A 27,943-nucleotide genomic window follows, 5' to 3' on the forward strand; every position below is an offset into this window, starting at 1 on the left:
ATATATATAAAACAGAATGATATGGGTTGTTTTTATTCTCCCTTAGGGTCCTGAAGGTAAACCAGGACCTCCTGGGAATTCACTGGTGAGCCACTATAAAGTCATGTCCACCTTTATTAATTTGAGAATATATATATTTTTTTGCATATTTTTGTCAGTGTTCAGATGACATGCCTTTTAATAATTGGAAGAAAACTTAAACACATTATATATTATATAATGTAGCTCAGTTTTCTTTCTCTTCTAGCCTGGATCTAGTAAAGGAAGAGATGGTGTGGATGGTTTACCAGGAAGGCCTGGATCTAAGGTTTGACTATTTTGTTTCAATTTTAATCTGTAGAACTTTTCTAAATTATGGTGATATCGTCGTGAAGTCGTGGCCTAATGGTTAGAGAGTCGGACTCGTAACCCAAAGGTTGCAAGTTCAAGTCTCAGGTCCGGCAGGAATTGTGGGTGGGGGGAGTGAATGTACAGCGCTCTCTTCCACCTTCAATGCCACGACTGAGGTGCACCGAACCCCCGACTGCTCCCCGGGTGTGTTCATGGTGTGTGTGTGTGTGTTCACTGCTGTGTGTGTGCACTTAGGATGGGATAAATGCAGAGCACTAATTCCTAGTATGGGTAACCATACTTGGCCACATGTCACGTCACTTTTCACGTCACTTTTCATATGTGCTATTGTAATTGTTTTAAGTTATAATTTTCAGAGTTTTTGTGTGTACACAGGGTGAACCAGGACAGAAAGGGGACCCAAGTCCAGTGAGTAGACCTAATAAAAGCGATTTTGTGATAATTTAGCTTATGATTCATGATTTAAATTTCAGTGACATTAACTGAATTGCAGGGTGTGTGACCGGTGAACTTTCTTAAAGTGCATCAAATGTCTGCACGATGTCTGCTAATGAGTCTGTAGAACACCTTTGATTTATGATTTTGCTTAATGTCAGGTGAAAAAAAAGAATTTAGCTAAAATATGTTAAAAAATCCAACAATTATATGCACTTTCCTAAAGGTTATCTTTAGTTCTTGAAGGACAGATTATTATCGTAATTAGAGTGGCTGGAGTTAATGCTGCACTTTTCAGGGTTTTATGTGCATTCGTGTGTGTGTTCGTGTTTAACAGACAGGTGAGAAAGGAGATCCTGGACGTGCTGGGATTACTGGTATGCCTGGTTTACCTGGGACACCTGTGAGTATAGTAACATTTACAGCAGATATAAACCATAAAATCTCTATAATTTCTTCCTTTTTCCTAACTTCTGTTCTCTTCTCTTGTAGGGTAAACCTGGTGTTGATGGGAAACGTGGAGCAGCTGGAAAAGATGTAAGTTTAATATATTATTGTAGTTCTAAATGCTTTTGAACTTTTTATAAAACCAAACCACTGTTTTTTTTTTTCCAGGGAGATCAAGGACCAAAGGGTGATGAAGGGACAAAGGTGGGACAACAGACTTATATGAACTACAAATCCATTATATTTAAACGTTTAGTTCACCCACAAATGAAAATTTTATCAAAATTGACCCTCAGGCCATCCAAGATGTAGATGAGTTTGTTTCTTCATCAGAACAGATTTTGTGAAATTTAACATTACATCACTTTGTCACCAGTGGATCCTCTGCAAAAGCTGCATGTTTATTAAATTCATTATTATTTATATACCAGACCATAATAATTCTTGAAAAAGTGAAAAAGTCCTTTTTACCCTGTTGTTCTCTCACATCAAAATCCATATTCATATTTGTGTAAAACTGTTTTGGACTGTTTTCACTTGTAAACAGTGCTTGATCTGCCCATATTTCTCTCCTGATTCAGACAAGACAACTTTTTTCACTGGAGAAAGCAATATTATAGATAGAAGACTAATATTTTAGCTTTTCACTTCACGAGGCATTAATTGAAGTCGTGTGGATTGCTTGTGGATTATTGCGATTTTTAATCAGCTCATTCTGACGGCACCCATTCACTGCAGAGTATACATTGGTGAGCAAGTGATGTAATGCTAAATTTCTACAAAGATAAAGAAACAAATAAATGTATGGCCTACAGATGAGTACATTTTGATCAATTTTTTAAATTAAACTATTCCTTTCAGCTGAAATCTACTTGGCTAACATAGTTTCTTATTTTAATGCATAGGGTGAAAAAGGTGAACCTGGTGCAAATGTAAGTTAATCCAAAATCAGACACATCATAATGCAACAATACTTTCTTTAAATGCAATTTTAACTATGGTACAATCAAATGGTTTGTTTATATCCATTATGCCCATTATTCTTTATTTTTTGCCATTTTAACTGCTTAGGGAAATGAAGGTCAAAAAGGAGAGCCAGGATCTCCAGGCTTGCCAGGTCCTCCCATTGTCCTCCAAGATGTAATTATTTTTTCTTTGTTTTTTGAGCTTAGACAAACTTTACTTGCAACCATGACTGTTGTTAAATTACATTTGTGTTTGTTCTCAGGGTATGTCGATTGAGGACATTAAAAAGGCATTTCCCATACCAATGGGACCCCCGGGTGCGGTGGTGAGTGTCATATTGATAGCATTGTGAATACAAGCTTCTTTATCAAATAATCAACATAAAAAGGCTGGGCTTTCATGTTTTTCATGCATTTATATTGCACTGACTTTCAGTTCTTATGTGCATGTATGTATGTTTCTGTGTTTGTAGGGTCCTCCTGGGATGAAGGTAAAGTATAGCTAACCAAAAATCCTTGAAGAAATGAAACGCTTCTCAGACGATATGTAATTTTTCTCCTTTGGTTGGCAGGGAGAGAAAGGAGACATGGGTTTGAAAGGAGAGAAGGTATCAAAGCTTTCTACATCTCATTGACTGCACAAGATATCTCCATAAATCTATGCTGCAGAAGCAATGATAGTTGGCACTGTATTATTTAACAGGGTGATGCTGGCCCACCGGGCAGAGCTGTTGAAATGAAGGTTTGCATGGTTACTCAATGCCTATACATCATTTACTTCATTACAAAACTGATCTTTGGTGGTGTAAACATATTGTTATGTTCTATTTCAGGACATTGAAGGCTTGTTTGATTCATATGGTATTAAAGTAAGTGTGCTGTGTTTTTTATAAAGTTTGTGTTAACCCAGCAGGAGTTCTGAAGGCATAATGTCTGATTTTCTTACTTAAAACTGACATGATTATTTTTTTAAATGAGGAGGAGGGTTACTTTGTATCCTTCAGGCAACACTATGCAATGGAATGACTTGAATGAAATGTTTTATTTATTTAAATATTTGAAGCCAAATTGAATGACTGTATATTTTTACTGATATCAGAATACTGAATGTTAAAAAACATAAAAAGTTATAAAACATTATATATTAGTGCAATAAGTGTTTTACGAACTAATATCAGAATCTAATAAAATTGGATCCAGATTAACTTTCACTTCAATTTTGCTTAGATATTGAGCTTTAATATTTAATATTAGTTACATGCACTATTTTTATTCACATGAAATGTTAATATTTCATATTAATACTAAAAACACACTTTATAAATAAAAATATAAATATACATTTGGAACACGATAACTGCAAAATTCACAATTAAGGCTGCATCCATTACATCCATAACATAAAAATAATTTAAATGACTTTTTTTGTTTTGAGATGAAAATGTACTCACTAACAAATGAAAATCATAAAATAATTTTAAATTTACCATCAGGATATAGTGTGAACTGTGTACAAGAGCTTTTTACTTGTTTATAAAAGTCATTGCTACATTACTAACCATTTTATTGTCATCTCATATGAATTCTATATTTAAATGAATTGTAACAAATTTGAATTGCATTGATGTTACACTACAATAAAACATATCACATTTACAATAAAAAAACACACTTTCATAGCTCTCGCTGCTGAAGGCCTTGATTGACAGGCTGCTTCAGGATGGAATGGAGGAGCTTCTTCATGAGATCAGCACCAGCAGAAGAGTGAAAGGAGACAGACAGGAGCCGGACTCAAACGTCATCACTGAATACACCGTGAGTAGCCTCCTGAACTTACAAAACATCTCAGGTAAATGAAACTCTGATTACTAGTCAGATAGATTTTCTGTTTATGATAAATACCCACTATTAGCAATAATGTTCTTGCTGTATCTGAATCATAAGACCTCTTTCTAATCCACAGAGCTCAGTAAAGTACAGTCACCCACAAGAGTCATTACCTGATACAGATTTGGCTGAGGAAGAGACTGATCTTGAAGAGGGGCAGATGCCTGAGCCCAGTCCTGTAAGCATACATTCATTCCTGTATCAGTAATTACAGCACCATTATTCATAATCCATTTGTAACCAAACATCAACATACTTTATTCAGTTATTTTCAGATATACTTGACTGATTTGTTCTGATATAGTGTTATCTACATTTAATGCAAGCAATACAGTTGCCATTGTTTTTTAATGTGGCTTTGGTGCCTTGTCTTGTATTTTAAGAAGCCTGTTGTAGAAAAAGAAGTGGGTCCTATCCTTTCGAACATCTCTACTATTCACAAAAAGGCCAACCAGAGTGAAACCAAAGACAAGCTGGTAGATGTTGAAGAAAAGAAACTTGTGGAGACCAACTTCAGTGATGTTACACCTTTGAAATTTCTCCAAACCAACACTTCCTCTGAGAGGGTATGCTTACTAGTGATATTTAATGTTATTTATTGTATTGAAGCTCATTAAAGTGTGTTTTTAGTGTAGTTTAGATAGAAAAATGCAAAACTTCACCGCATCACTTGTCTTTTTTCAGATTCATTTGAACATAATTCCATTTATTGGCTGCTTTAAAAACAAGTTTAAAAAAATAAAACCTTTTTCACAGTTGGGCTCTGGGAAGGTAGAGGTAAGTATGGAGACAGTTTTTCACAGCCACGAGGACACGGGGAAGAAAACATCTGGAGAGAAGAAGAAAGGCAGAGAGAGGGGAAAGGTACACTGATTTAGCTTTGTTATATAGATGACTTTCAGTCTCGGTTCTGTGTTGTACTTACTGTAAATTAACAGAATATCAATTAATAAAGAGTCAAATTAGCCATAAGCAGGTTTTGGCTATTAAATAGACAAATGTCTTAATCCTGGTGAAAATTTAAATCTGTGCAGTAATAATAAAAACCTAACCAGACATAATTAGAACTGAACATTACAATTAAATATTAAATGTCATTAAATGTCATGGCCACTAACTTCCTAAATGTCTCTAAATATTTCTAATGAGTGTTATTTAAAGCCTTCTCATAAATTATGATGCTTCTCAACTGCTAAACTCTCAACCAGGGCAAAGGAAATAAAGGACGTCAAAAACGACAAAGGAAACGTTTGGTAAATGTTTCATCATCGCACCTAACCTGACATTCACACATCATTCATATTCAAGGGAGCTTAATAGTGACTACATGTGAACTTTTTGACTATTACATTGAACTTTATTTGTGTGATTACTTAAATATTCTGATGTACTAGAGTTATTACAGACTTGTCTAAAGATGCCTAAGTACTTCATACAAAAAAAAAGCATAAACCCTCAATGATTTATAAACAAACATTAAATGCACCTGTTTTTACCCATAATCATAATGTATAATTAATCCAACTAATATGATGCAAATTTCATTAATCACAGTCATTATACTCCCACTAAAAGTACAAAGAATGAATGAATATTCTGTCACCATTTTCTCACCTTCAAGCTGTATGACTTTAATGGAATTTTAATTTTGGGCGAATTATAACCACTTAAAATTCTCCATAAATCAAGTTGACTAATATTGTTATTTATTTTAGTCTGTAAATCATGTCTCTAATGTGTTTCCAATCTATTCTCACTGACACTTTTACATGTTTGTTTGTTCTCTGTGGACACATTAGTGTCAAAACAAATCTTTTTAGCTTCTGTCTAATAATGCTTGATCATTAGAAGGCAGAAATAATTTTTCTTACCACTGTAAATTACAGGAAGATCAAGACAACATAGAAGAGGAGGTTGAGGAAGCATCATATGACGATGAGGAATATGAATATGAGGTAAGTCTGTCACATGATCCTACTGTGAAATTTAATGTATGATGGCAAGTACACCGATGTGATTCATAATCAGATTTTGTCTATAATGTGTTGACACATTTATAATGAATTGAATGGGAACCGACATGTCAACCTACGCTAATCACCTGAGTTTACCTCATATCTCCCTCCCTCACACCCACACCAGAGAGTCCAATCACACCGTTCACGTCACACTTAACAGGGCCTTAATATAGTACTCCCACTCCACAGCCAAAAGAAGAAACAGTAATCACAACGTTTCTAATTAATGTTGAGTAATTCTTCTCATAATCTCTCATCACTTGCTTTCAGTTTAGGGAATTTTTTACACACTGAAGCCATTTTTTTCATGAACTTTTTACATCGATTTTTGAATGTTTTGTTCGTATCATGTCAGGACGAGCTGCCCACAGAAGAGCCCTTTCCCTCTCGAGAGGAGGAGGGTGAAGGGGAGGAGGTACAATACAATATGGTACAATATGGTTGTACAATATGTTATAGCACTGAGCTGAAGTTGTTGTTTTTTCTGTTGGAACTCTTGTTTTTGTCCTCAGGTAAAATACTCAGCAACAACTGCTATATACACACAAGAAAATGAGGTAAGAGTGTAAACCTTTCTTTTTAATATTACTAATAATTTTAAATGGTTATGTTTAGTAAGATGCTATAGAAATGCTATTAAAAAAATGTTAACATTTACATAGGGTGAAACATCTTCTCTGATTACACAGTATCCAGAGGAGATTACACTGGTAAGAATATACACTACCAACAGTTTGGGGTTGATAAGACTTTTTGATGTTTTGAAAAAGTGGTTATGCTTACCAAAGCTGCATTTTTATTGTAAAATATTATAATAACTGATTTCTATTTTACTATATTTCAAAATGTAATTTATTTCTGTGATGGCATCAGCAGCCATTACTTCAATTACTTCCAGTCTTCAATGTCATGTGATTCTTTAGAAATTATTCAAAAAAAAATTTTTGCATGACAAAATATTTGCCTTTATCAGTGAATTTCACCAGTGCAAACAATATTTTGCGCAAGTTCAAATGCATTTTAAACAGTCAACATCAGTGTATTAATATAAAGTGTATGTTTCAAGAACATGAAAAGAATAACTAATGAAACATCATCGTGAAAGTATCACACCGGCATCCCAGCATGCACTGCACTTGATTTTCAGTCATGATTCCTCTGGTTTGTGCACTTGCAATGCAGAATGTAACATTAAAAATGCTTCATTGTCGCTCTTACAGGTAAATATGCAGCCATTACTCCAGTCTTCAGTGTCACATGATCCTTCAGAAATAATTATAATATGCTGATTTGGTGCTCAAGAAACATTTCTATTATCAGTGTTGAAAACACTTGTGCTGCTTAATATTTTTTGTGAAAACATAGGTATATTTTTAATTAGGATTCTTTGAATGAAATGTTCAAAGGAATAGCATTTCTAATCATTTTTAAATCATAAAATGATTAATTTCTTTTAAAAATCTTTTACTGATCCAAATGTTTGAACAGTTTTATTTTTTTTGATCATTCATAATTTCTTTTTTGCTAACTTTAGCATGTCCTCTCAATGTGCTTTCAGATGGTTCACACAACAACAGCGAGTCCCCTGCTGTCATCAAAAGTCACAGAGCAGGTACTTCTTCGACCCTGTGTTAGTTTCAGCAGTTTACATGTTCTGCATATAATACACATTAACTAATTTTATGTGTTTTACAGAAGCCGCGTGAAACCACATTAATATCAGTGCTAAATACAACACAAACTGGAGAGGAGGTAAAAGTTTGTCTGTGATTTTGCTTTCTGGCTTCCACCTCTTTTGCCAAGACTTGCATGTGGCTTCAGTTTGAAGCATGAACTAACTAGAGCTTTGGAAATCCTTCTTTTAGCATGTCTGTTGGATGTTTTAGCTTATTGCAACTGATTAATTAAATTGTTTGAATCAGTTAATTGGCATATTTTTTGTAAAATGTCTTTAAATTGAATTTTTTATTGCATGACAAAATAATTGCCTTCACTTCATCAGTGAATTTCACCAGTGCAAACAATGTTCAAATGCATTTTAAACAGCCAACTTCAGTGTATAAATGTCAAGAATATAAAAAGTAACACACTGGCATCCCAGCATGCACTGCACTTGATTTTCAGTCATGATTCCTCTGGTTTGTGCACTTGCGATGCAGAATGACACATTAAACGTTCTTCATAGTCGCTCTTACAGATCAGCTACAGGTTTTCTTTAATATATTTATTTTCTTAACACAGGAGCTCCCCTAAACTCTGTAAGAGAGACATTCAAGTGTGTAGAAACTGTGAAGGGTAAAAGAGGGGGAGGATCTGACTGGCCGGCATTACTTTGGGAATGATGTCTTTCGTCCATGCTGCCTCCACCACGACTAGCGTTCAGTATGCTGCAGTGCCTTTGATAGATTGAGAAGAACCTCCAGCACTCTCTGAGGAGAGATCAGCCCAGTATAAACATAAAGAACAGATCTTGTAATGTGCTGTTTTTATACTTACTGAACAAATACAAGCTAAATCATCAATAATCCATATAAAAGTGACAACACAAAACACTCATGAATGGTTTGTGACATTATTCTAAGTTGTTTTTTTATAGAGAATCAAATCATTTGCCCTGACAGCTCATTCAACATCGATTTGTTCATCAGTTCCTTATTTATTAATAAGACTGAAAAAAGATTGTATTTTGTGTCTGCATATTTACTTTTTCATTTGGGGTAACATAATGTGCTACCTGTTTTCACTGGTGAAATTCAATGGCATATTGCTTTTCTTTCATATTTAATCTGTTTGTGCATGTCTGTCAGTAAATGTGTTCTTCTTAAACCAGTCTTAACCTGTTTCTGAGTCTTTATTGTGTTATGTGTGTTTAATTCTTTCACAATCATGTTTGCTTCATGATATTTTTAAATTATATTGATAAAATAAATTGGTACCATATCAATTATTGAACAATATTAAATATTTGAATTAATCGGTATCATTTAATAAAGCAATAAGCCCCAAGAAGCCGTGGTTTACAGTGAATTTATAACGGCTAAGGGGCGTTGTTAAGCACGACGTAAAGCGGAGTGCCTAAAACCCCCTTAGCTGTTATAAATTCACTGTAAACCACGGCTTCACGGGGCTTATTGCTTTTATAAAACGGTTATTCCATATACGTAGTAAGGTTTCACAAAATAAAACAAAGTGAAAAAAGTGTAATGATATTAATAAAAACATTATTCTTCCACCAATCAATGTAGTTCCTCAGAATCAGTTGTGGTTGCAACAAAGTGGTTGCCGAGCAACACACAAACGTAAACAAAGGTGTATGTTTGTAGAGTAATTTACAACAGCTTCGAACGTGGCTCAGCTAATCAGAATCAAGGACCGGAACTATCCGTTTTATAATTTTGCTTTTGTAATTGATTGTTTTTGCTCATTTCCCCCTATTTTTAAGTTAAGTTAATCGGTATTACTTTACAATAAGGGTTCATTTGTTAATATAAGTTAACTAACATGAACTAACAATAAACAATACTTCTAAAGCAATTATTAATCTTAGTTGATGTTAATCTTAACATTTACTAATAGATTTGTAGATCAAATTAGTTAATCAACTAACATGAACTTTTTATCCACTAACATAACAAAGGTTAATAAATGCTGTTAAAATATACTGCTATCAAGTGTTACCAGTTAATAAAAAAAATTTAATTTAATAACACTGTTTAATGCGATCTTTAGCAAATCTCAAAATGAATTTTTTTTTTGTTCTTCATATCTGTACATTATAAGGTTTTGGTGCCTAAATTCACTTTTAGCATTTAAAATTATTGATTTAACACTTGAGTTCAGTAAAGTAGTGCTAATGTAAATGTACATGAAACTCCTGTTTATAAGACTGTTTGGGTATAAACAGGTGAGCTTGTCCCACAAACGCGGGCTGGAAGAGGCAAGATCTAAAGTGAAGAGAAGTGCTCCTTCATCTGAGTTCATGGTAAAATCTTGTTCATAACTGTCTGCCTAATGTTTTAACAGGAGAATTTAATTTGCACATAGAATAAGCATCTTAATAAGGCATGAATCACGTGTGTCTTCTGCAGGCCTACATGCCTGGAACACCAGGAGGAGAAAACCGTTACAAACAAGGATCTAAGGTGATGAAAATTGAATTACAGCAACGTATTTAGTGCTTATGATTGAATACGCTCATCTTAGAGAGCTGCAGATGTGATTGCATGATGTAATGAAGGGAAATGGAGGGAACAAAGTCAAATTTTGTTATTGCATCTTCTTTTAGCGGTCTACCTCAGGTGCACAAGGCAAAAATAAGCTAAATGTGAGTGAGTTTAATCTACCTAAAAAATGAGGAATCCATAGAACTTAAAAGAATAGTTGACCCAAAACTGAAAATTTATTCACCCTCAGGCCATCCAAGATGTAGATTAGTTTGTTTCTTCATCTGAACAGATTTGAAGAAATCTTGCATTGCATCACTTGCTCACCAATGGATCCTCTGCAGTGAATGGGTGCCGTCAGAAGGAGAGTCCAAAGAGCTGATAAAAAACATCACAATAATTCAGAAGTAATCCACATGACTCCAGTCCATTAATTAATGTCTTGTGAAGTGAAAACAGTGAATCAAAAACAGTCCATAATCTAAATGCAGCAAATTTTCATTTTGGGGTGAACTATTCCTTTAAAATAATTACATTTATGAAGTCAACTCAACAATGCTTTGGAAAGAGATACAACCACAATAAAAAGTACTCACACTTGATATTTCTGTCACTCTTGTAGAAAAAGAAGCAAGAAAACAAAGACCCTGAGACTGTGACAGAGATGTACGGGGAAAGAGAGGGGGAAGAACAGGGGGAGAGAGAAGATGAAGTCTATCTTGAGAACAAAGAAAGGATTATTGAAGAGGAAAAGACAACTGAGGCACAGTGGGACATGGAGGAAGAGGATGGTGTGACTGAGACCAAGGAATACAGTTCAGGTGATGGTGACGAGGAGATAGAGGAAGAATTTGAGCTAGAGAGGGAGAGAGAGAGACAGGAGATGGAAAAAGAAAGGATGGAACTGGAACAAGAAAGAGAAGAAGAACTGGAAAGGGAGAGAGAGCTTGAGAGAGAGACAGAGATGGAGCAAGAAGAAAAGGAGGAGAGAGAGAGACAGTTACAAAGACAAAGAATGGAATGGGAGAGACAAAGAGAGAAGATGGAGAGAGAGAGGAAGGGAGAGACAGACCGAGAAGAAGACATGGGGCCCCGTATTTCCCACTGTGATTACCTTAAAGTAAGTATGAGCTTTAAAGTCTATAGGTTTCCAAATATTCAACATATCCGCAATATATAAATGTTATCTAATAATTGATTAATTTTGAATACATTCTATAATTCTAAAAAATAAATTAATTAATTAATTAACATTATTATATTATATTATATTATCATTCCATTTTTATTTCCATATGATGGTAAGTCACAGATTTTTTAGACTATTTTGATTGAACCATAGGAGAACCTTCTTTAATTATGATATACACATATAAAAACCTATTCCATGGTTATTTTCATTTCAATTAAATTTTTAATCCCAGATTTTCAGTGCGGTCTTATTATGTATATCTGTAAATAAATTGTGCATTGTATGTGCATTTTTTCCTTTCTTGTACAGGGACCTCCAGGTGAAAATGGAAAACCAGGCCCTAAGGTTCGGCAATCTTTTTCATTATAAGTCGGAACGATCTGTTCTTACTAATAAAGCATGATAGTCCCATCCTGAGCAATGTTCTCGTCAGCTCTTATTAGTGTCTAAGCTCTGTGTGTTCCCAAACCAAAGTCTGTTAGATAATCATTCCTGCTTTCTGATTGGACTGCAGCTCGCCCACACATACGACATCCCCGCCTCCTCATTCACAATGTTAGGGAATTATTACTGTCAATCAAACCGGGTGGGATTTCAGCAGTGCCCTTCCGCTTGCTTTGATGCCCCAGAGCTTTATTTTTACTCCTCCGTTCCTGAAATGGATTCAATGTCTTTATTAATATTGTAGTGCTGATGGGGAATTTCCAAACTCTCTTTGTTATTTGCCTTGTAAAAACTGTGTTTGTTAGTGGCTGATCACTTGTGAATTTGCACAGGGGGAGATTGGTGAAATAGGCCAGAAGGTACACTCATTTTCAACTTGGTGTCAATAACTGTTTATCCCATATTTCTTTAGCCTCCTTTGATCTGTTTATGTGTTTTTTTTTTTTTTTAGGGAGAACCTGGAACTGGTCACCGTGGGCCCATTGGTCAGGCCGGTCCACCAGGACAAAAGGTGATTGATTAAGCTGTGTACTTTATCAATGCTGTGAATTTAACTTCCCATAAAGTACAATCCAAAAAAGGAGAGGATACCAACATAAACCCAAACACAGTTAATAATAGAGATTGCTTAACTAACTAACATTTGAATGTTATGTACTTAGGGCGAGCCTGGAGAACCAGGACCACCTGGAGCACAGGGCATTCAGGGTATTCGTGGCAACCCTGGCATCCCGGGGTCACCAGGTCACAGAGGTCAGCCTGGTGACCCTGGAGAGCCAGGTAGAAAGGTAATGTCAGCCCATTCTCAATGTTGAGTAGTTACCTTATTGAATAACTTTGTTGATTTAAACACAAAAAATTAACTTGGATGAATGACTTTTTCATTTGTTTGCATGCTTTTAAAGGGTGATAGAGGGAGACGAGGGAAGAATGGCTCACCTGGTACTCCAGGTGCAATTGGTCCTCCTGGACAGCAGGTACCGCTTCTGAATTTTACTCTATATTTTACTACATTTACTCTGGAGGGAAAAGTGAAGAACTAGAATAAACTGAGAACTTGCTGTTCTTTTTACAGGGTCCTCCTGGCCCCTCTGGGGTTAATGGTGAAAAGGTAAGTCATTGCATGTAATGTTTATGCTTAATGATACCAGGTTAGGTTGAAATGCCCCACAACATAAATGTACACATGCATGAAACGTTTCATCTGCTATCACTAGGGAGACAGTATCCCAGGAGAACCAGGAGACAGAGGAATTCCTGGGCTCCCAGGTCGCAGGGTAATATTATGATAATTGCTCTTTTAGATTGTAGGTATAATTTTTTTTTTCTGTAATAGCATATTAGTTTGTTTGCTGAAGTTATTAAATTATGAATTCTAAAACCATGGGCCAGATTTACTAAACAGTGCCAATTTGTGTGAGACCGCAATCCCATGAAAGTGCTGATGGTAGATGAAAGACCTGCAAAAGATGTATTGACATTGTGCAAATGAAAGAACACAGACGCAGACAGCTCACTTCCATAATGACCAGCGCAATCTATCAAGACCAAATTAGCAACTATCACAGTCATGTTAAGCACAAAATAAGTTAAGACGTGTTTGTTTTTGCGGTGTTAAATAGTAAATAATAAATTGACCACTGCAAACCTTACTAAATCACGTTGCATTATTTACTTAAAATGCTCTCCTCCCATGAAGGTTGCATTTGGAAGGAAACTCCTACAAATGCATATGCAATAAGGTCAGCTGCAAAAATTACCATGCCTTTTCATCGCTAATTTTTCGCTGCATGCCTTTAGTGATTCCTGACAGTAGTTTTTAACACCAAAAGTTTGTACTGGTGCCAGCTGTTAGTAAATTTGGCCCCTAGTGTTCAAACAGTGGCATGTTTTTTTGTTCTCTCTCTGTGTTATTTGCTGTTAATTTTGTGTTAAATGCTTTTAACAACTCTTTCTCAACATTACAAGGGAGTCAAAGGCACTGTCGGTGCCAATGGGCCTCTAGGTCTCATGGTAAGTCACGTGTGATTCCAACTCATGGGCAGACACTATAGCACTTCTCAAATCCCTCAAATGTCACTATAGCATCCCTCAAATATTTTATTTAGTTTTGTTTTGTGTTTAATTTGATTACTTTGAATTTCTTTTTTCATTCATTCATTCTATATTTATTTATTTGTCTTGCTGTATTTATTCGTTCTATAGATTGATTTGTTCATTGTTTACGTAACATGGTGCAATAGACAGTGTACTGTATCAATGGTTTAGTGTATAGAAATGTAATCTGGTTACCATCTTGGTAGTAAGAGAAATGTATCCAATAAATTTTGGTATTTTTAGAAAGAAAACATATGATTGCTAAATAGAATATTGATAATATAACATTTGATACTCAATACCTAGCAAAACTTGCTGCATTATGCTGCAAGTGATTTTGTAACAATTACTTTATCTCATATTTTATATAATTTCTTATCACATTTTAGATTATTTCTTTCTTATCTTTCTTAACTCTGCTTTTTTTTCTCACATTTTTAAGTTACTTTGAATAAAAGCATCAGCTAAAAGCATAAATGTACATGGATTCAAAAAGCTTTCGTGCATCCATGCAGTGATCAATATTGAACATGTCAATATAGACTGTATTAAGAAAGTTAGATTTTGTGATTCTGTACAATGTGTTAACATCTCGTGACCTTTCTCTTTAATTAAGGGTCCTAAAGGCATGACAGGTATGAAAGGAGAAAAGGTGAGTGTCTATTTTTAACCCACCTAAGTTTGAAATTCGAAACAAGTTCAGAAGGTAGAAGGACTTTAAATATTAATAGCCAAGCCTACTCTGCCAGGGTCATTTTCTGTAGCTCAAAGACTTATAGGCAGCTTTGACAGCACTGCTGTGCTCACAGAGCCTCTCTTCTCTCTGTATTGACTTGCCAGTGCCTTCTCGTCAAGTCTTTCTCTGCTAAAGAAACTCTGCTGTGAACAGCACTTTCTTTTGACACACATACACTTGCACTAACGTCAAAATCTGCGTCAGTTGTGAGTGATATTGGTTTTATTTTCTTCAGCATAACTGTATGACAGACTCACATACAGTGAATATTTGTAGTGTCAAAACAATACCACTTACAACCCTAGAAACATTTAACAGCCCGTCTGACATATCAGTTGAGTCTCAATTGTTTAGAATGTACCCCAGACAAAATTAATAGAGACAAAACTTTTTGACTGGCAGGGTGACAAAGGTGTGACTGGTCACAGAGGAGACAAGGTAAGGACAGCATAAGTGTAGATTGGATACCTGCATCGTGTTTATTTTGATTCTTTCACCAACTACCATATTGGTTTCCTGGTTTTGTAGGGTAGTCCTCTCTCCATGCCAGGACCCAGAGGATATAAGGGTCTGAAAGGAGAGCCAGTGAGATATTTTTGTATTTTAATTTGTCATTTCACTATAATGTTTCCCACAAAGGCCATACTTGACTATGCAAACTCAACAATACGTGTTAGCTGTTTGAGTTTTTAGTTGTTTTTTAGTATAAATGACAGATACAGACCAAGGTATGTCTGAATTTTACATGGTAGGGTGAACGTGGGCTTCCAGGATTTGATGGAGATAAAGGAGAGAAGGGTGAAGATGGTCCACCTGGTGCAAAGGTATTTTCTAAACTGTTTTTCTATACCTGTAGAGATTCATGTACTTGGACCATAAAAAGTAAATTTCTAACACTTGTTTCATGTAATTTCAGGGGCTGAAGGGAGAAGCTGGTACTAAAGGAGGCATGGGGCCTTTTGGTGCACGTGGTCCAGTAGGACAAAAGGTCAAAATTAGCTCTACTATGAAGTTTATGCACTATATTGCTTGAAACTGCATTTTTTTTAGTATGGATTTTATTGTTTTATATGGCATGTTATATCACTGTAAATGTTTTTACTGTGGAAAATGCATTTTGGGAGTGAAGGTATAATTATTTTCTTAGGGAGATCCAGGGGAGCCAGGCGCCAATGGGGAAAAGGTAGCCTATTTCCTGTTTGTTGTGATAGTTTCAAAACAAATGTTTGAGATTTTGATATTTTTTGACATTTTGCTGCTGTAACTTTTGTTAAATATTACTGATTGGCTGAGATTTGTCACAGGGTCGTAATGGAGAACATGGATTGGATGGTGAGAAAGGTGATAAGGGAGACATGGGCCTGCAGGGCCGAAAGGGAGATCAGGTGAGAATATGAATCATCTGAATTAAATATTAATTAATAAGAAATTTCTCTGAGCAACAGGGGTACCTGAGAGGGAGAACACTGTTCCCTTAACCTTTCTTACTAACTACATTATTTAGATGAATGATTAAATAATTAAGTAGGCTTTCCTGTGAGTTGTTTTATTTTTAAAATTTTTATTTTATTTAAAAATTTTTTGAGTAACACATTATTCATGGACCTTGACTCATTGGTTTGTGTGTTCAGGGTGAGACAGGAGAGCCTGGTTTACCTGGAGATGCAGGAATTATAGGCGAGAAGGTATGAAATGTCAATCTTGTCTTTAGTTTTTGTGTTCTCACCTGTCTGTAACCATTGTTTCACAACACTTATTTTTCTGTAGGGCTTCAGAGGTTTCCCTGGTCGAATAGGGAGTCCAGGACTGGATGGAGAACAGGTATTTTTGATCCAATTTCATCTTAAATTGAAAATTGGATGAAATAAACCACTAAGAACATTTCCTTTGACTGTAAAACACAAGGGTGATTCTGGGGACCCTGGCAGGCCTGGTATTCCAGGACTAAACGGTCTCCCGGGACGAAAGGTGAGTCACTTACACACACAGATATTGATAACCTCATCATCATTGTAAGTTTAAGTATGAGATTAATTGTTATTGTTAATGTTTAGGGAGAAAAAGGTGATAGTGGTCTGAATGGTCTTGATGGAGGTCCTGGACAAAAAGGAGAGAAGGTAAAAAATTATAGGACCAGTGTTATTTCAAAATCTTTTAATAAAAGTAATAGTTCACCCAAAAATTCAAATTCAGTCATCATTTACTTATCTTCATATTCTTCTAAACCAGTTTAACTGGAATACAAACAAAGTGTTTTATTTTTAAATTCACTCTATTTCTTCCATACAACAGAAGCACATTGCAGTCAGAAGCTACAAACAAACTAAAACCATAAAAATCATAAACGTAGACCATATAACTAAAATCATATATTCAAAGTCTAATGATGTCATATGATATTTGTGTGAGGACAAGACCCAAATGTATGTTGTTACAAATGACTTGCATTCAGATGTATATATTAAATTACTAAAGGGTTATTACCATTAACTAAAACTATTGAAAACATTTTTGTTCATTTAAATTAACAAAAATTAAACTGAATTGAATTGAAACTAAAATGTTCATCTAAAAAAAATTACCAACTGGAAATAAAAACAAAACTTGCATAAAATGAGAACTGAAAAAATAAAAATAAATGCAAATTCAAAATATTAGTACTATAAATAAATAATACTAAAAAAACCATGTCATCATGTCACAATAGACATTAGAAAACCATACTTGCATCATCGTGTCAAATTTGAATATATGTAGATGAGGGCATGATCGCAGAATTTTCATTTTTGGATGAACTGTTGTTCTAAATAATCTTTCCCTGTCAAATATATTCATTTCAAAATCATTTATTTAACCCATTCTTCTGCAGGGTGCGACTGGTTTCCCAGGTTTCACTGGGTTTAAGGGGTCTCCTGGTGCACCAGGAACTAATGGGGCTCTGGGTCGGCCTGGTCCGGTTGGACCTAAAGGTGAAGTGGGACCAAAGGTATGACCAACCTGCCTACACTTAGACAATAATATCTACATGATAATAGAACTGAATTTATTATTCCTCTGTGTGATTCATCAGACCTCACAGATAGATAGATAAATAGTCAAGCCAGTGTAATTAGGGCCATCTTCATATCTCACTCAATCCCATGTGGAGGAACCGTGGAGGAGGACAAGGCCCTAATTAACCAAGAAAGACAGGATGAGAGAGAGATAGAGAGACGGGGGGTAGGAGCTATTTCTGCTGGGATGAAGATTTGAGCTATCAAACTAAACACTGCGTTAAGGCCGCCTTTAGCCACAATTAGGCATCTCTTGATGTTGATAGGAATGGAGAGGGTTCAGCAAGCTGCACTCACAGAGTCTCTTTAGTAAAGGTGAGCTGTACTTCAGCACAGAAGCAGCAGACAATCCTAAAACATGAGGCATTTTCTGTGAGTAAAGTTTATGCATTAAACATTATTGTAAAGTAGGGATGCACCGATACCACTTTTTCCAGTACTCGCCCGATACCGATACTTTTATTTTTGGTACTTGCCGATACCGATGCCGATACCTATATTTTTATTACATTTGTAAATTTTTTAAATATTGGGTACAGAAACCAAAAGGGTATGTATAATGTTAGTTGGTTAACTTCATTTATCAAATAGATACAGTCAAACCAAAATATATTCAGACACCTTCAACATTTCTCACATTACGTTTGGTATCGGGGCATTTTAACGAGTACGAGTACGAGTACAGGAGGCCAGTATCGGGCCCGATACCGATACCAGTATCGGTATCGGTGCATCCCTATTGTAAAGTATCACTCTGGTGCTTTTCTGTACTAAAACAGCCAATATATTTTTAAACATATTTATTTCAGTTGAAAATAAAGTAAACCATTGGTTTGGTTATGTGTAGCCTCAAGCTCAAAGCTGATTGGTCCAGGGTTAGTGATTGTTTCGTGGTGATGTGCAGCTTCTATGCATTATTACCTGTCCAGCATTGTTTGATTTGATTGTTTTATCTATCCCAGGGAGAGAAGGGAAGGAGAGGCAGAGGAAAGGCCTGTCAACGGGGACCCCCTGGAATTCCTGGCCTCAGAGGCCTGGATGTAATAAGGCATCTACACACAAATAGCTGTATCCTCCACTCAGTCAGGACTTAATCTATTCACAAACATGCTCAGTCTAAAGTTATACATATCCTCTATGCAGGGGGAAGTGGGAACCTCAGGCATGAAAGGAGAAAAAGGGGAGACTGGACTCAGTGTATGATGACAATGCCCTATTTCTATCATGTATATATCCTTATGGATTACAGATAGTAAAATTTCTATGTGATTAAATACTTAAATTTTCCCATTTGTTCAGGTGGAGGAAGTGAAGGATCTTGTGACAAAGGAGGTGGTTGAGAAGTGTGGTGAGTTTGTGTGTATGCAAGTTGCAAAGAGCAAATATTAAACACACAATGGACCTTAGTAGGGACTTCGTATTGAATTTACCGCAAATAAAAACAAAACAAAACTGAGAGGATATAGACACACTGCAAAAAAGAATAAAGTTAATGCTTTTATACATATATATATATATATATGTATAAAAGCATTAACTTTATTCTTTTTTGCAGTGTGTCTATATCCTCTCAGTTTTGTTTTGTTTTTATTTGCGGTAAATTCAATACGAAGTCCCTACTAAGGTCCATTGTGTGTTTAATATTTGCTCTTTGCAACTTGCATACACACAAACTCACCACACTTCTCAACCACCTCCTTTGTCACAAGATCCTTCACTTCCTCCACCTGAACAAATGGGAAAATTTAAGTATTTAATCACATAGAAATTTTACTATCTGTAATCCATAAGGATATATACATGATAGAAATAGGGCATTGTCATCATACACTGAGTCCAGTCTTATAATTTATATTATATATAAATATATTTAATATATACACAACGTTTTCCCTCTGAATTTAAGTTTTCTTATCCCACTGACAGATGTTTTTAAGAATAAACTTTATCAAAACTTCATTTTGATTTTTTTTTTCAGAAAATAAGACCTAATATTTAAGTAATTTTGCTTCTGAAGTAAATGTATCTTGATTAGAGAATGTTTAGATATTTGTACCAATGTTTTGATATTTTGTAAAACACTGAATAACAAAATAATTTTTTGCAGTGCATACAGTCTTACTGTATCTGATCTGACTGTTAGCTAAACAATGTCAAGATATACAACAATACAACCCACTGAATAGATTGTTTGTCTGTTCATGTTCAATTAAATATGGCTTCTACCTCCATAAAGAACGATTCAGTTGTGCACTGTACTGCAGTCCATTGAAGTGAAATTATGACTGAATAACAGAGCTTCATTAACACATGTACGTGGGTGGTTAGAAGTGTGTGTTTTTGTGTATTTGTGTGAGTTTGTGTCTATCAGTATTTGTGTTTGGAGGCCCCTGTTGTGAAGGCCTCAGGACCCCATGGGTTCCACCATCTGTTGTGTTTTTATGGTCTCTCTTACCGAAGAAAACCTGTGAAGAACTCCATGTTCGGAAGTCATTCATGAATGCGAAAACTAAATTGACAAAAATGGGACTGTTTTTATAATTTTATTGAAGTAATGACTTCTCTGGTTTAAAAAAATTATCAAACAATTGAATTACTGTCCATTTGAATGAAATTAAATGACTTAATGATGTTAGCCTAATGACGTTTGCCTAAAGCATGGTCATATTTCTAACTAAAGGAAAGGAAATACTCCTCATGGTGAAAACCAATGATCCAGATGAAGAGAGTATCCTAAGAGAAGAGAGAAGAACAGATTCTGCCTCTCCATTCTTGCTCACCCACCCCAAAGTGTGGGATGAAGAGTCAGAGGACGAGACCACTACAGTTCATCCTGCTGTTTCAGAGTCTGAGCCAACATTAGCATATGGCAACGTTACAAGTAGGTATATTCCTGCTTTGAACCAATATGTTATAACATGGTTTCTCTATTATGATATCATCCCTATAGTTTGTCCTCGGGCCTGGAAGGGTTTGGATGGGGAAACTGTAGTTTTATATAATCAGTTTTATGTTCATATGAACTTCTGCTGGGTCTTATGAACATTAGTCCTGATCTGGCATCTTTATGCATAAGTTCAGTCATGCATAAACACCATTCAGTTTTTCTTTCCCTGATGGAAAACAGGAAATCATACGCAAAAGTCATACGCAAAGATTCTGCATGGTCTACTTCTCTGTGTTATTTTAAGCAACTGAGTCACACTTCAAAAAAAGAAAAATCTGTTTTGTTTTTTTTAGTACCAACCATAAAGTAGTTGCTCATTGGAGCCTGATGTTAATTTCAACGATGAAAATAAGAACAAAGACATAGTACATGTTATCTAGTTGGCTACATTATTATATGATGTCCACTTCAGATGGAAGAAAAATAAATAATGAATAGACTTTTCAGGCAATCATATCCTAGCAACACTGGTTCTCATCATCAATTAAGTACGTCATAAAATAAATAAAGGAAAAAGAATAAAGAATGTAATAAAGAAAACCACTGATGACTGATAATGTTTCCATTACACAAACAATTGATCTTTATTATACAGTTAGTTAGTTAACAGTTAGTTCTGGACTTTATTTTTTTTATCTGTCTGTGTTTGCATGGTGCAGACAGTAAGTTAGTTGATTAATAGTGAGAATTTTTAGAGGCTCTTTCTCAATGATACATTGTTATGCCATACAGTAGGTGGTGACAACTGGCCGAGTCATTGAATCATTAATTCAACCAATTCATTCAAAAACAATGATTCATTTAGGATATAATGCCTCTACTGTGTCTGTGTGTTGCTTGGAGATCTGCAAAGGTTAATCAGGCGTCTTCTTCTTATTTAATAAAATCATGTCAACTAAAATCAGTATTTCATGTCCGTTTATTTAATTTATTCAGTAAATAGTCATGTAATATCAGAAAAATATACCATCATTAAGAAATAAACCCCATCCGGCTGACTTCTAGATGTTATCCTGTAACACATACATGTGATTATGTTTGTGCAACGACTCTGCATATTGATGTACTTGGTGTTAAAGGAATAGATCACTCCAAAATAAAAATTTGCTGAAAATGTACCCACCCTCAGGCCATCTAATGTGTAGATGACTTTGTTTTTTCTTCAGAAAAGATTTGGAGAAATTTAGAATTACATGACTTGTTCACAAATTAATCCTCTGCAGTGAATGGGTGCCGTCAGAATGGGAGCCAAACAGCTGATAAAAACATCACAATAATTCACAAGTAATCCACACGACTACAGTCCATCGATTAATGTCTTGTGAAGCAAAAAGCTGCATGCATAGCTTCAAACCATTATTTCTGGCTAAAATATGAGCCCTCTATCCATAATATTGCTTTCTCCAGTGAAAAAGTTATCTTGTCTGAAACAGGAAACCAAGCACCAGTTACCAAGTCCAAAACAGTTGAAAACAAATATGTCAGTAGATTTTGATGTGAGAAGACAACATAGAATATACTTTTTCTCTATAGAGGAAGTGTTATCATGGTGGATTTGTTAACAACAAACACATATCTTTTCATGTCACATTAACTGATGGACTGGAGTTGTGTGGATTACTTGTGGATTATTGTGATGTGATTATCAGCTGTTTTGGACTCTCATTCTGACGGCACTGCAGAGGATCCATTGGTGAGCAAGTGATGTAATGCTACATTTCTCCAAATCTGAACTAACTCATCTACATGTTGGATGGCTTGAGGATGAGCAAATTTGGGCAAACTATTCCTTTAAATGAAAAATCTGGATCTAATATAAGCTTTTCTGTTGCACTCAGGAGCCAGTACTGAGGGAGATGGAGAGCAGAGAGAAAAGAGACGTGCACTCAAACTCCACTCAGGTATGTGTGGAGTAAAAGAGGAGAACATCGTCCTCTGCTGACTGCTGCTCCAAGTGCTTTTAACCCGTTAATACAGCTAAAAACTGCTCACATAAGCGATACAGTCAGATTTTCTGAACAAATTAAACCTGGTCCTTGAATAAAAAGTATTTGCAATGGGAATTTTGGTTTTATGTCAGGGAAAGTAGTCCAAAAAGTACACAGTAATGATCCTGGCACCAAAAGCGCAACGCATTAGACATGGCCAAGATTATTTTATGCACTTCTTTTTTTTTTCCACAGTCTATTTCTGTCACATCCACGGCATAATATGAGACACAAGGAACGGAAACAGACAGATAAGAGCAGAATTAATCCACTGATAAAAATAACATTCAAATCATCACTCCGCAAGTGTGTTAAGCTTGCGTGTATACAAGTTCATATATGTGTGAAAAAGAGAAAGAGAGATAAGGCAGAGACAGAACATTTGACTGACAGTGACATTCAAGATAAATTTTGATTAAAAAGTGGAACCATTGTTAGATTATATTATTATATTATATATTTTAAATTATTCATAATTGTATTGATTTAATAAATTTTTTGAAACATTAATTTAGTTTGAATGAATTTATACTCCCTTGAAACTGATTAATTAATGCTGCCTCCATTAAATGCAGACCTAGCCGCTGATCTGTGCCTTGAACCCATGTCTGAGGGCCACTGCACTGAATACGTCCTGCTCTGGTACTACTACACTGTCTCAGGAGACTGCCGTCCCTTTGTGTATGGTGGCTGTGGAGGAAATAGGAACCGCTTCAGCTCCAAACAGGGCTGTGAGAGTCAATGTATTCTGGGAAGGAGAGGTAAAGAGCCAATCAGAATTCAGACTTCAGGTTCCAATATAAATGATCAGAGGTGATTGTTCGAAAGATGCTAAAGACATTTTTTTTTTATTAAAATTAATTTAATTCAATTTTCTTATCTATTTACAGATTTTGGATCCTGAGGAGGAGAGATGTGCTATTTTTAACAGTTAAACTGAATTCTATCTCACAAAAAATACTGTTTTTGTACATTGCCATGATGCCATCCTATATGTATATTAGTTTATAACAGCTTTATATAGCAGAAAAAAAATTTATACTACATCATGTTTGCATTTTACTTCTACAGTACTACACATTGGTTGCACTGTTGTAGTTATTTCTTACAAATATGCCATGTTTTTATAAAAAAAAAAAAATAGTTTGATGCTTATAAACCAAGGTCATGATTCTAAGAGTAAATGCACTATTAATATAACCGAATATGTGTTTATAACCTGTCCACCATGAGGTTTATCATTTTGCACTAATGGTTCTGTTTGTAAAATGTTCTTAATCTGACTGTTTTTGTGAGACAAATAAAACAATGAAATGAATATATTTTTGAATGAGCTTTATAGTTCCCTGTGGGTTGGTGGGTGTGTGCGTGAGAACATTTTCACATCGTGACCTCTGATTTTGGACCGTGTTCTCTGAGCTTGGCCCTGTGGTGTGTATAAATGCTGCCATATTGGCTTTTCTTCAGAAATGTTTGTCGAGTCGTGTCTGGACGGTGTCTCCTGGGTGCAGGCGGAGAAGGTGTGTGTGTGTGTGTGTGTGTGTGTGTGTGTATTTGAAGCAAATAGACTAGCTGCATTTGTGGGTGGCTTATTTGTGCACATTTGTGAATGTATGCGTTTCCTTCCTCATTATTTTTACCCCTCCATATCTTCCCGTCCGAACAGCTTTGACATTCACTCTGTTCTGTTTTATATAATCCCACAACCAAGCTGCTCCCTGTTGCATCCCGAGGTTTCTCGCTCTTTACATATGTCCCAGCAGCAGGGGGCCCGTGTAGCAGGCCGTAGTCCAATTTCAAGACTGTGGTATACAAGTCAGAAGACAGGACGCCCTTTACAGTGTGTCTAAGGGGATCCCTGAGTGAACTTCATTGTGTACACTACAGAGAACAGATGCTCTTTACACCTGCTTTAAAATGTAGCCTGTAGTGTTTAAGTTTTAATGAGCTTCCTTTTAACGTCATGTGGAATAAATATATTATCTCCCAGCCCAATGCACAATGTTTACAATGTATAAAGGTGATTGCTCCCTGTTGCATCCCGAGGTTTCTCGCTCTTTACATATGTCCCAGCAGCAGGGGGCCCGTGTAGCAGGCCGTAGTCCAATTTCAAGACTGTGGTATACAAGTCAGAAGACAGGACGCCCTTTACAGTGTGTCTAAGGGGATCCCTGAGTGAACTTCATTGTGTACACTACAGAGAACAGATGCTCTTTACACCTGCTTTAAAATGTAGCCTGTAGTTTTAAAGGTTTCATGAGCTTCCTTTAACGTCATGTGGAATAAATATATTATCGTCCAGCCCAATGCACAATGTTTACAATGTATAAAGGTGATAGTTAATGAAGTCTCCAAACTTCTGAGCCCTTAATAGCAAAGCAGTCAATCATTAAAGGGAAGTGGAAAGAAAACTCATTAAACTTACAAGCATGAACTGCAAAGCAATTAACTCACAGGGAGGTCTAAAAAGGGACACAAACATTAGATATGGTCAATGACCCTGAAAACTGGGAAAACAATAAAACAGACCCTTATAAATGGCTTAATACAGATGCAATGTAAATAAAGTGCTGCGCTGTCCATGGTACTGAATGCCTTTGGATGAATCGGTACATTCTCAACCTGCCTGCCAAATTATAAACCATATTTTAACAATTGTATTTATTTTATTTTAACAATTTTATTGGACATTTTGGCTTCACTTTTTACAGAAAGGCTATTTACAGTCTATGAATCCAACACAATCTCACAGCAAGCTGATATTTGGCAGTGGCACTATGCCAAATTGGTGGATAATTTGTAAGAATTCACTGACTGTTAGGTTTAGGGGTAGAGCTTAACGAAAAATCGCACTCTTTCATACAAATTCACAAGAAAACTTGCCACCTCACAAAACAGTAAAGTTTTTTCGTGAGATCGAGTTGGTTAATCTACAGCTAATAGGCTACAGTAATAAAATGAAATTTACAACTCAAATAAATAATTTCATATAATAACAGGCTGGCTTCAAATATTAAGCTCAAAGTAGACTATATGGTGGCGGTTAACGCGCCTTGGGTGCACGAGCGCATCAATCACCGCCTCATTTTACTGGGAGGATCCCAATAAATGACGTTATTGCTGGCGTACGACTGCAGCGTAATTGGGCTTATACTAAATGAATGCACATCCAATAGACAAACAGTCCAAGCGGATATTATGAGCAGCCAGGGAAATATTTCCCCTAAATTACTCTTATGATTCAATGCGACATTAAGTTGACACTGAGTTGTTGACTTGCTTGCCTTTTTAATAACACTTTGGATTCACGATCCAAAAAGTTCTGGTTGACCTAACAGTGCTTCACTTCAGAAGACTCTCCTAATTCAAACAGTGCAGGTAAGGTACTTTTGCGTTAGACTCAAGGGAATAATTACCCAGAGGTTGTTTCAAATCTGTGAATTTATTCATGGAACACAAGAATATTAGAGGCTGATAGCTTCTGTCACCATTGCATTATGTAGGCTAAAGTGAATTGCGACAGGCTAACACCACATTTTGTGTTGCACAAAAGAAAAACAACTTAGTAGAGATTTGGAACAACATGAGAGTTAGTCCAAAATGACAATTTTAACTTTTAGTTGAACATTTACTTCGTATTATAGGTGCATAGGACCTTATGGAAATGTCCTTTTTATACAAACTTTCTTACAAAAAGTATTAATAAAGTTATCATTACGCAGAAAATATTAATATAAAAAAACGTATTAAAGTACTTGCCTTGTATGTATTCTCATGCGCCTCCGTTCAACAGGGCAACACGATGTGGCTCGCGCGGACCCTCTTCGCTCTGGCACTTCTTTGCGCACCGGTTTCCAGCCTCTGCTTACCAACGTACGACCCCGTGTCCAACTTTCTTTGCAACAATGAAGTGTTCTCTGAGACGAATGATAACGGGCAACCAGCAAATTCCCTGCTGGACAGTCTAAAACTCCTGTACAAATCAGCGCACTCGCTTTCCTCCGAGGAGCCACGCGAAAGGAGGACAATACCCGCGTCCAAATACAGATACTTGAGCCAGACGCAGCTCAGGAGTAAACTGTACCGTAATAGTGCGAAGAGCGACCGACGCAGCCAGGTCACTCTTTCCCTCGATGTCCCCACCAACATAATGAACATCCTCTTCAACATTGCCAAAGCCAAGAACCTGCGCGCAAAGGCGGACGACAACGCGCGCTTGCTGGCGCAGATTGGAAAGAGAAAATGAATTCCAATTTATGTCACTAATTTGACTTTAACAGATTTTTTTTGTTACCAACTGAGGCATGTTATCTCTAATTTAATAATGTAATAAAATATTTTTTTCAGTTGCATAACAAGCAATACTGAAAATTATTTGGGTTTTGATTTATTACCCACTAAACGCATACTGGTTTGGTCTTGTTAGGGCATGTTTGTCAGATTTAATGCTGTTTTACAGGAAACTATTTAAAATTGGCTCATTACCACAGTGAGACTCATGGCAATTGAAAACAAAAGTGTTTGGTTAATTTCTAAACTCGAGCTTTAAAGAGCCATAATGATTGGAGTATGTCTCGGAGGGAAGTAGCCTACGACATATTTTTTCCTTCCTCTCTCCCTTTTCATAAATACAATTTGTCTGTTCATCTCAGATGAAAGTTGACCTGATTAGTATTAAAAATGTCTGCTCTATAAGATACACGACTGTAAAGCCGATCTGTAAAGTTCTTAAAACTCTGGGTTGATAAAACCGACAGTTGAATATTTTTGTACTGAAAATAATTATTTTATCGTTTAACCCTTGTATGGTGTCCCCCCCCCACGTGATATATAAACACGTCACTCCTTTCACTTTTCACAACTACATTCTAGACAGACTCAATGCAATAGTTATAGAGACCATTGTTTATGCTGCTAGCAAATAGTTATGAATAATAAATATTTGATCACTTTTTCCAGATAGAATCTACGTTTTGGTGAATACTGAACAAAACGTGTAGGAGGGTTATACCGAATCATATAGGCTATGCTATGACATCGAGACCCACTGTTCAACGTTTGGTCTCTCAGAACAAATATTAAAATAAATATTATAGCCTACCTATATAGATAATTCTAAATAATTTATTGTTATATTAGAAATACATTACAAATGCATATTATAATTCGCAAATACGTAGAATTTAAAAGTTGTAAATTAAATGCATATGTAAATTAAAT

General features: G+C 35.8%; 2 protein-coding genes across 2 annotated transcripts in view; both read left to right on the plus strand.

Annotated features, from left to right (window-relative positions):
- The window catches only part of LOC107725642 (collagen alpha-1(VII) chain-like), a 61,613-nt gene extending 37,843 nt beyond the window's left edge, over positions 1–23,770 (plus strand). Inside the window, exons 56-110 of the mRNA XM_016534982.1 lie at positions 47–85; positions 248–307; positions 727–759; positions 1,124–1,189; positions 1,279–1,323; positions 1,402–1,437; positions 2,139–2,165; positions 2,305–2,373; positions 2,462–2,524; positions 2,672–2,689; positions 2,771–2,806; positions 2,902–2,940; positions 3,032–3,067; positions 3,879–4,013; positions 4,162–4,263; positions 4,469–4,651; positions 4,842–4,949; positions 5,294–5,338; positions 5,972–6,040; positions 6,459–6,518; positions 6,616–6,660; positions 6,766–6,813; positions 7,662–7,715; positions 7,799–7,855; positions 10,008–10,085; positions 10,192–10,245; positions 10,389–10,427; positions 10,889–11,386; positions 11,768–11,803; positions 12,235–12,261; positions 12,354–12,413; positions 12,565–12,690; positions 12,808–12,879; positions 12,978–13,013; positions 13,120–13,179; positions 13,871–13,915; positions 14,616–14,651; positions 15,138–15,173; positions 15,264–15,320; positions 15,488–15,559; positions 15,652–15,723; positions 15,883–15,918; positions 16,040–16,120; positions 16,367–16,420; positions 16,503–16,556; positions 16,641–16,703; positions 16,790–16,852; positions 17,605–17,721; positions 18,751–18,828; positions 18,932–18,985; positions 19,088–19,136; positions 20,469–20,669; positions 22,574–22,636; positions 23,299–23,484; positions 23,614–23,770. Of these exons, the coding sequence (XP_016390468.1) occupies positions 47–85; positions 248–307; positions 727–759; positions 1,124–1,189; positions 1,279–1,323; positions 1,402–1,437; positions 2,139–2,165; positions 2,305–2,373; positions 2,462–2,524; positions 2,672–2,689; positions 2,771–2,806; positions 2,902–2,940; positions 3,032–3,067; positions 3,879–4,013; positions 4,162–4,263; positions 4,469–4,651; positions 4,842–4,949; positions 5,294–5,338; positions 5,972–6,040; positions 6,459–6,518; positions 6,616–6,660; positions 6,766–6,813; positions 7,662–7,715; positions 7,799–7,855; positions 10,008–10,085; positions 10,192–10,245; positions 10,389–10,427; positions 10,889–11,386; positions 11,768–11,803; positions 12,235–12,261; positions 12,354–12,413; positions 12,565–12,690; positions 12,808–12,879; positions 12,978–13,013; positions 13,120–13,179; positions 13,871–13,915; positions 14,616–14,651; positions 15,138–15,173; positions 15,264–15,320; positions 15,488–15,559; positions 15,652–15,723; positions 15,883–15,918; positions 16,040–16,120; positions 16,367–16,420; positions 16,503–16,556; positions 16,641–16,703; positions 16,790–16,852; positions 17,605–17,721; positions 18,751–18,828; positions 18,932–18,985; positions 19,088–19,136; positions 20,469–20,669; positions 22,574–22,636; positions 23,299–23,484; positions 23,614–23,627 (3,990 nt within the window). The 3' untranslated portion in view covers positions 23,628–23,770. The remainder of the gene's footprint in view (positions 1–46; positions 86–247; positions 308–726; positions 760–1,123; positions 1,190–1,278; positions 1,324–1,401; positions 1,438–2,138; positions 2,166–2,304; positions 2,374–2,461; positions 2,525–2,671; positions 2,690–2,770; positions 2,807–2,901; positions 2,941–3,031; positions 3,068–3,878; positions 4,014–4,161; positions 4,264–4,468; positions 4,652–4,841; positions 4,950–5,293; positions 5,339–5,971; positions 6,041–6,458; positions 6,519–6,615; positions 6,661–6,765; positions 6,814–7,661; positions 7,716–7,798; positions 7,856–10,007; positions 10,086–10,191; positions 10,246–10,388; positions 10,428–10,888; positions 11,387–11,767; positions 11,804–12,234; positions 12,262–12,353; positions 12,414–12,564; positions 12,691–12,807; positions 12,880–12,977; positions 13,014–13,119; positions 13,180–13,870; positions 13,916–14,615; positions 14,652–15,137; positions 15,174–15,263; positions 15,321–15,487; positions 15,560–15,651; positions 15,724–15,882; positions 15,919–16,039; positions 16,121–16,366; positions 16,421–16,502; positions 16,557–16,640; positions 16,704–16,789; positions 16,853–17,604; positions 17,722–18,750; positions 18,829–18,931; positions 18,986–19,087; positions 19,137–20,468; positions 20,670–22,573; positions 22,637–23,298; positions 23,485–23,613) is intronic.
- Positions 23,771–25,918: 2,148 nt separating this feature from the next.
- On the plus strand, positions 25,919–27,018 carry LOC107725544 (urocortin-3-like). The gene is made up of 2 exons (XM_016534825.1): positions 25,919–26,101; positions 26,517–27,018. The coding sequence occupies exon 2, from the start codon at positions 26,526–26,528 to the stop codon at positions 26,967–26,969; it is 444 nt and encodes a 147-aa protein (XP_016390311.1). The 5' UTR covers positions 25,919–26,101; positions 26,517–26,525; the 3' UTR covers positions 26,970–27,018.
- The last annotated feature ends 925 nt before the right edge of the window (positions 27,019–27,943 follow it).

The sequence above is a fragment of the Sinocyclocheilus rhinocerous genome, unplaced genomic scaffold (genome assembly GCF_001515625.1).
Source record: "Sinocyclocheilus rhinocerous isolate Xijiao unplaced genomic scaffold, SAMN03320098_v1.1 scaffold153, whole genome shotgun sequence".
Taxonomy (NCBI): domain Eukaryota; kingdom Metazoa; phylum Chordata; class Actinopteri; order Cypriniformes; family Cyprinidae; genus Sinocyclocheilus; species Sinocyclocheilus rhinocerous.

Coding starts and splice junctions, on each gene's coding strand:
- LOC107725544 (XM_016534825.1), top strand. CDS start 26,526: ATGTGGCTCGCGCGGACCCTCTTCGCTCTGGCACTTCTTTGCGCACCG.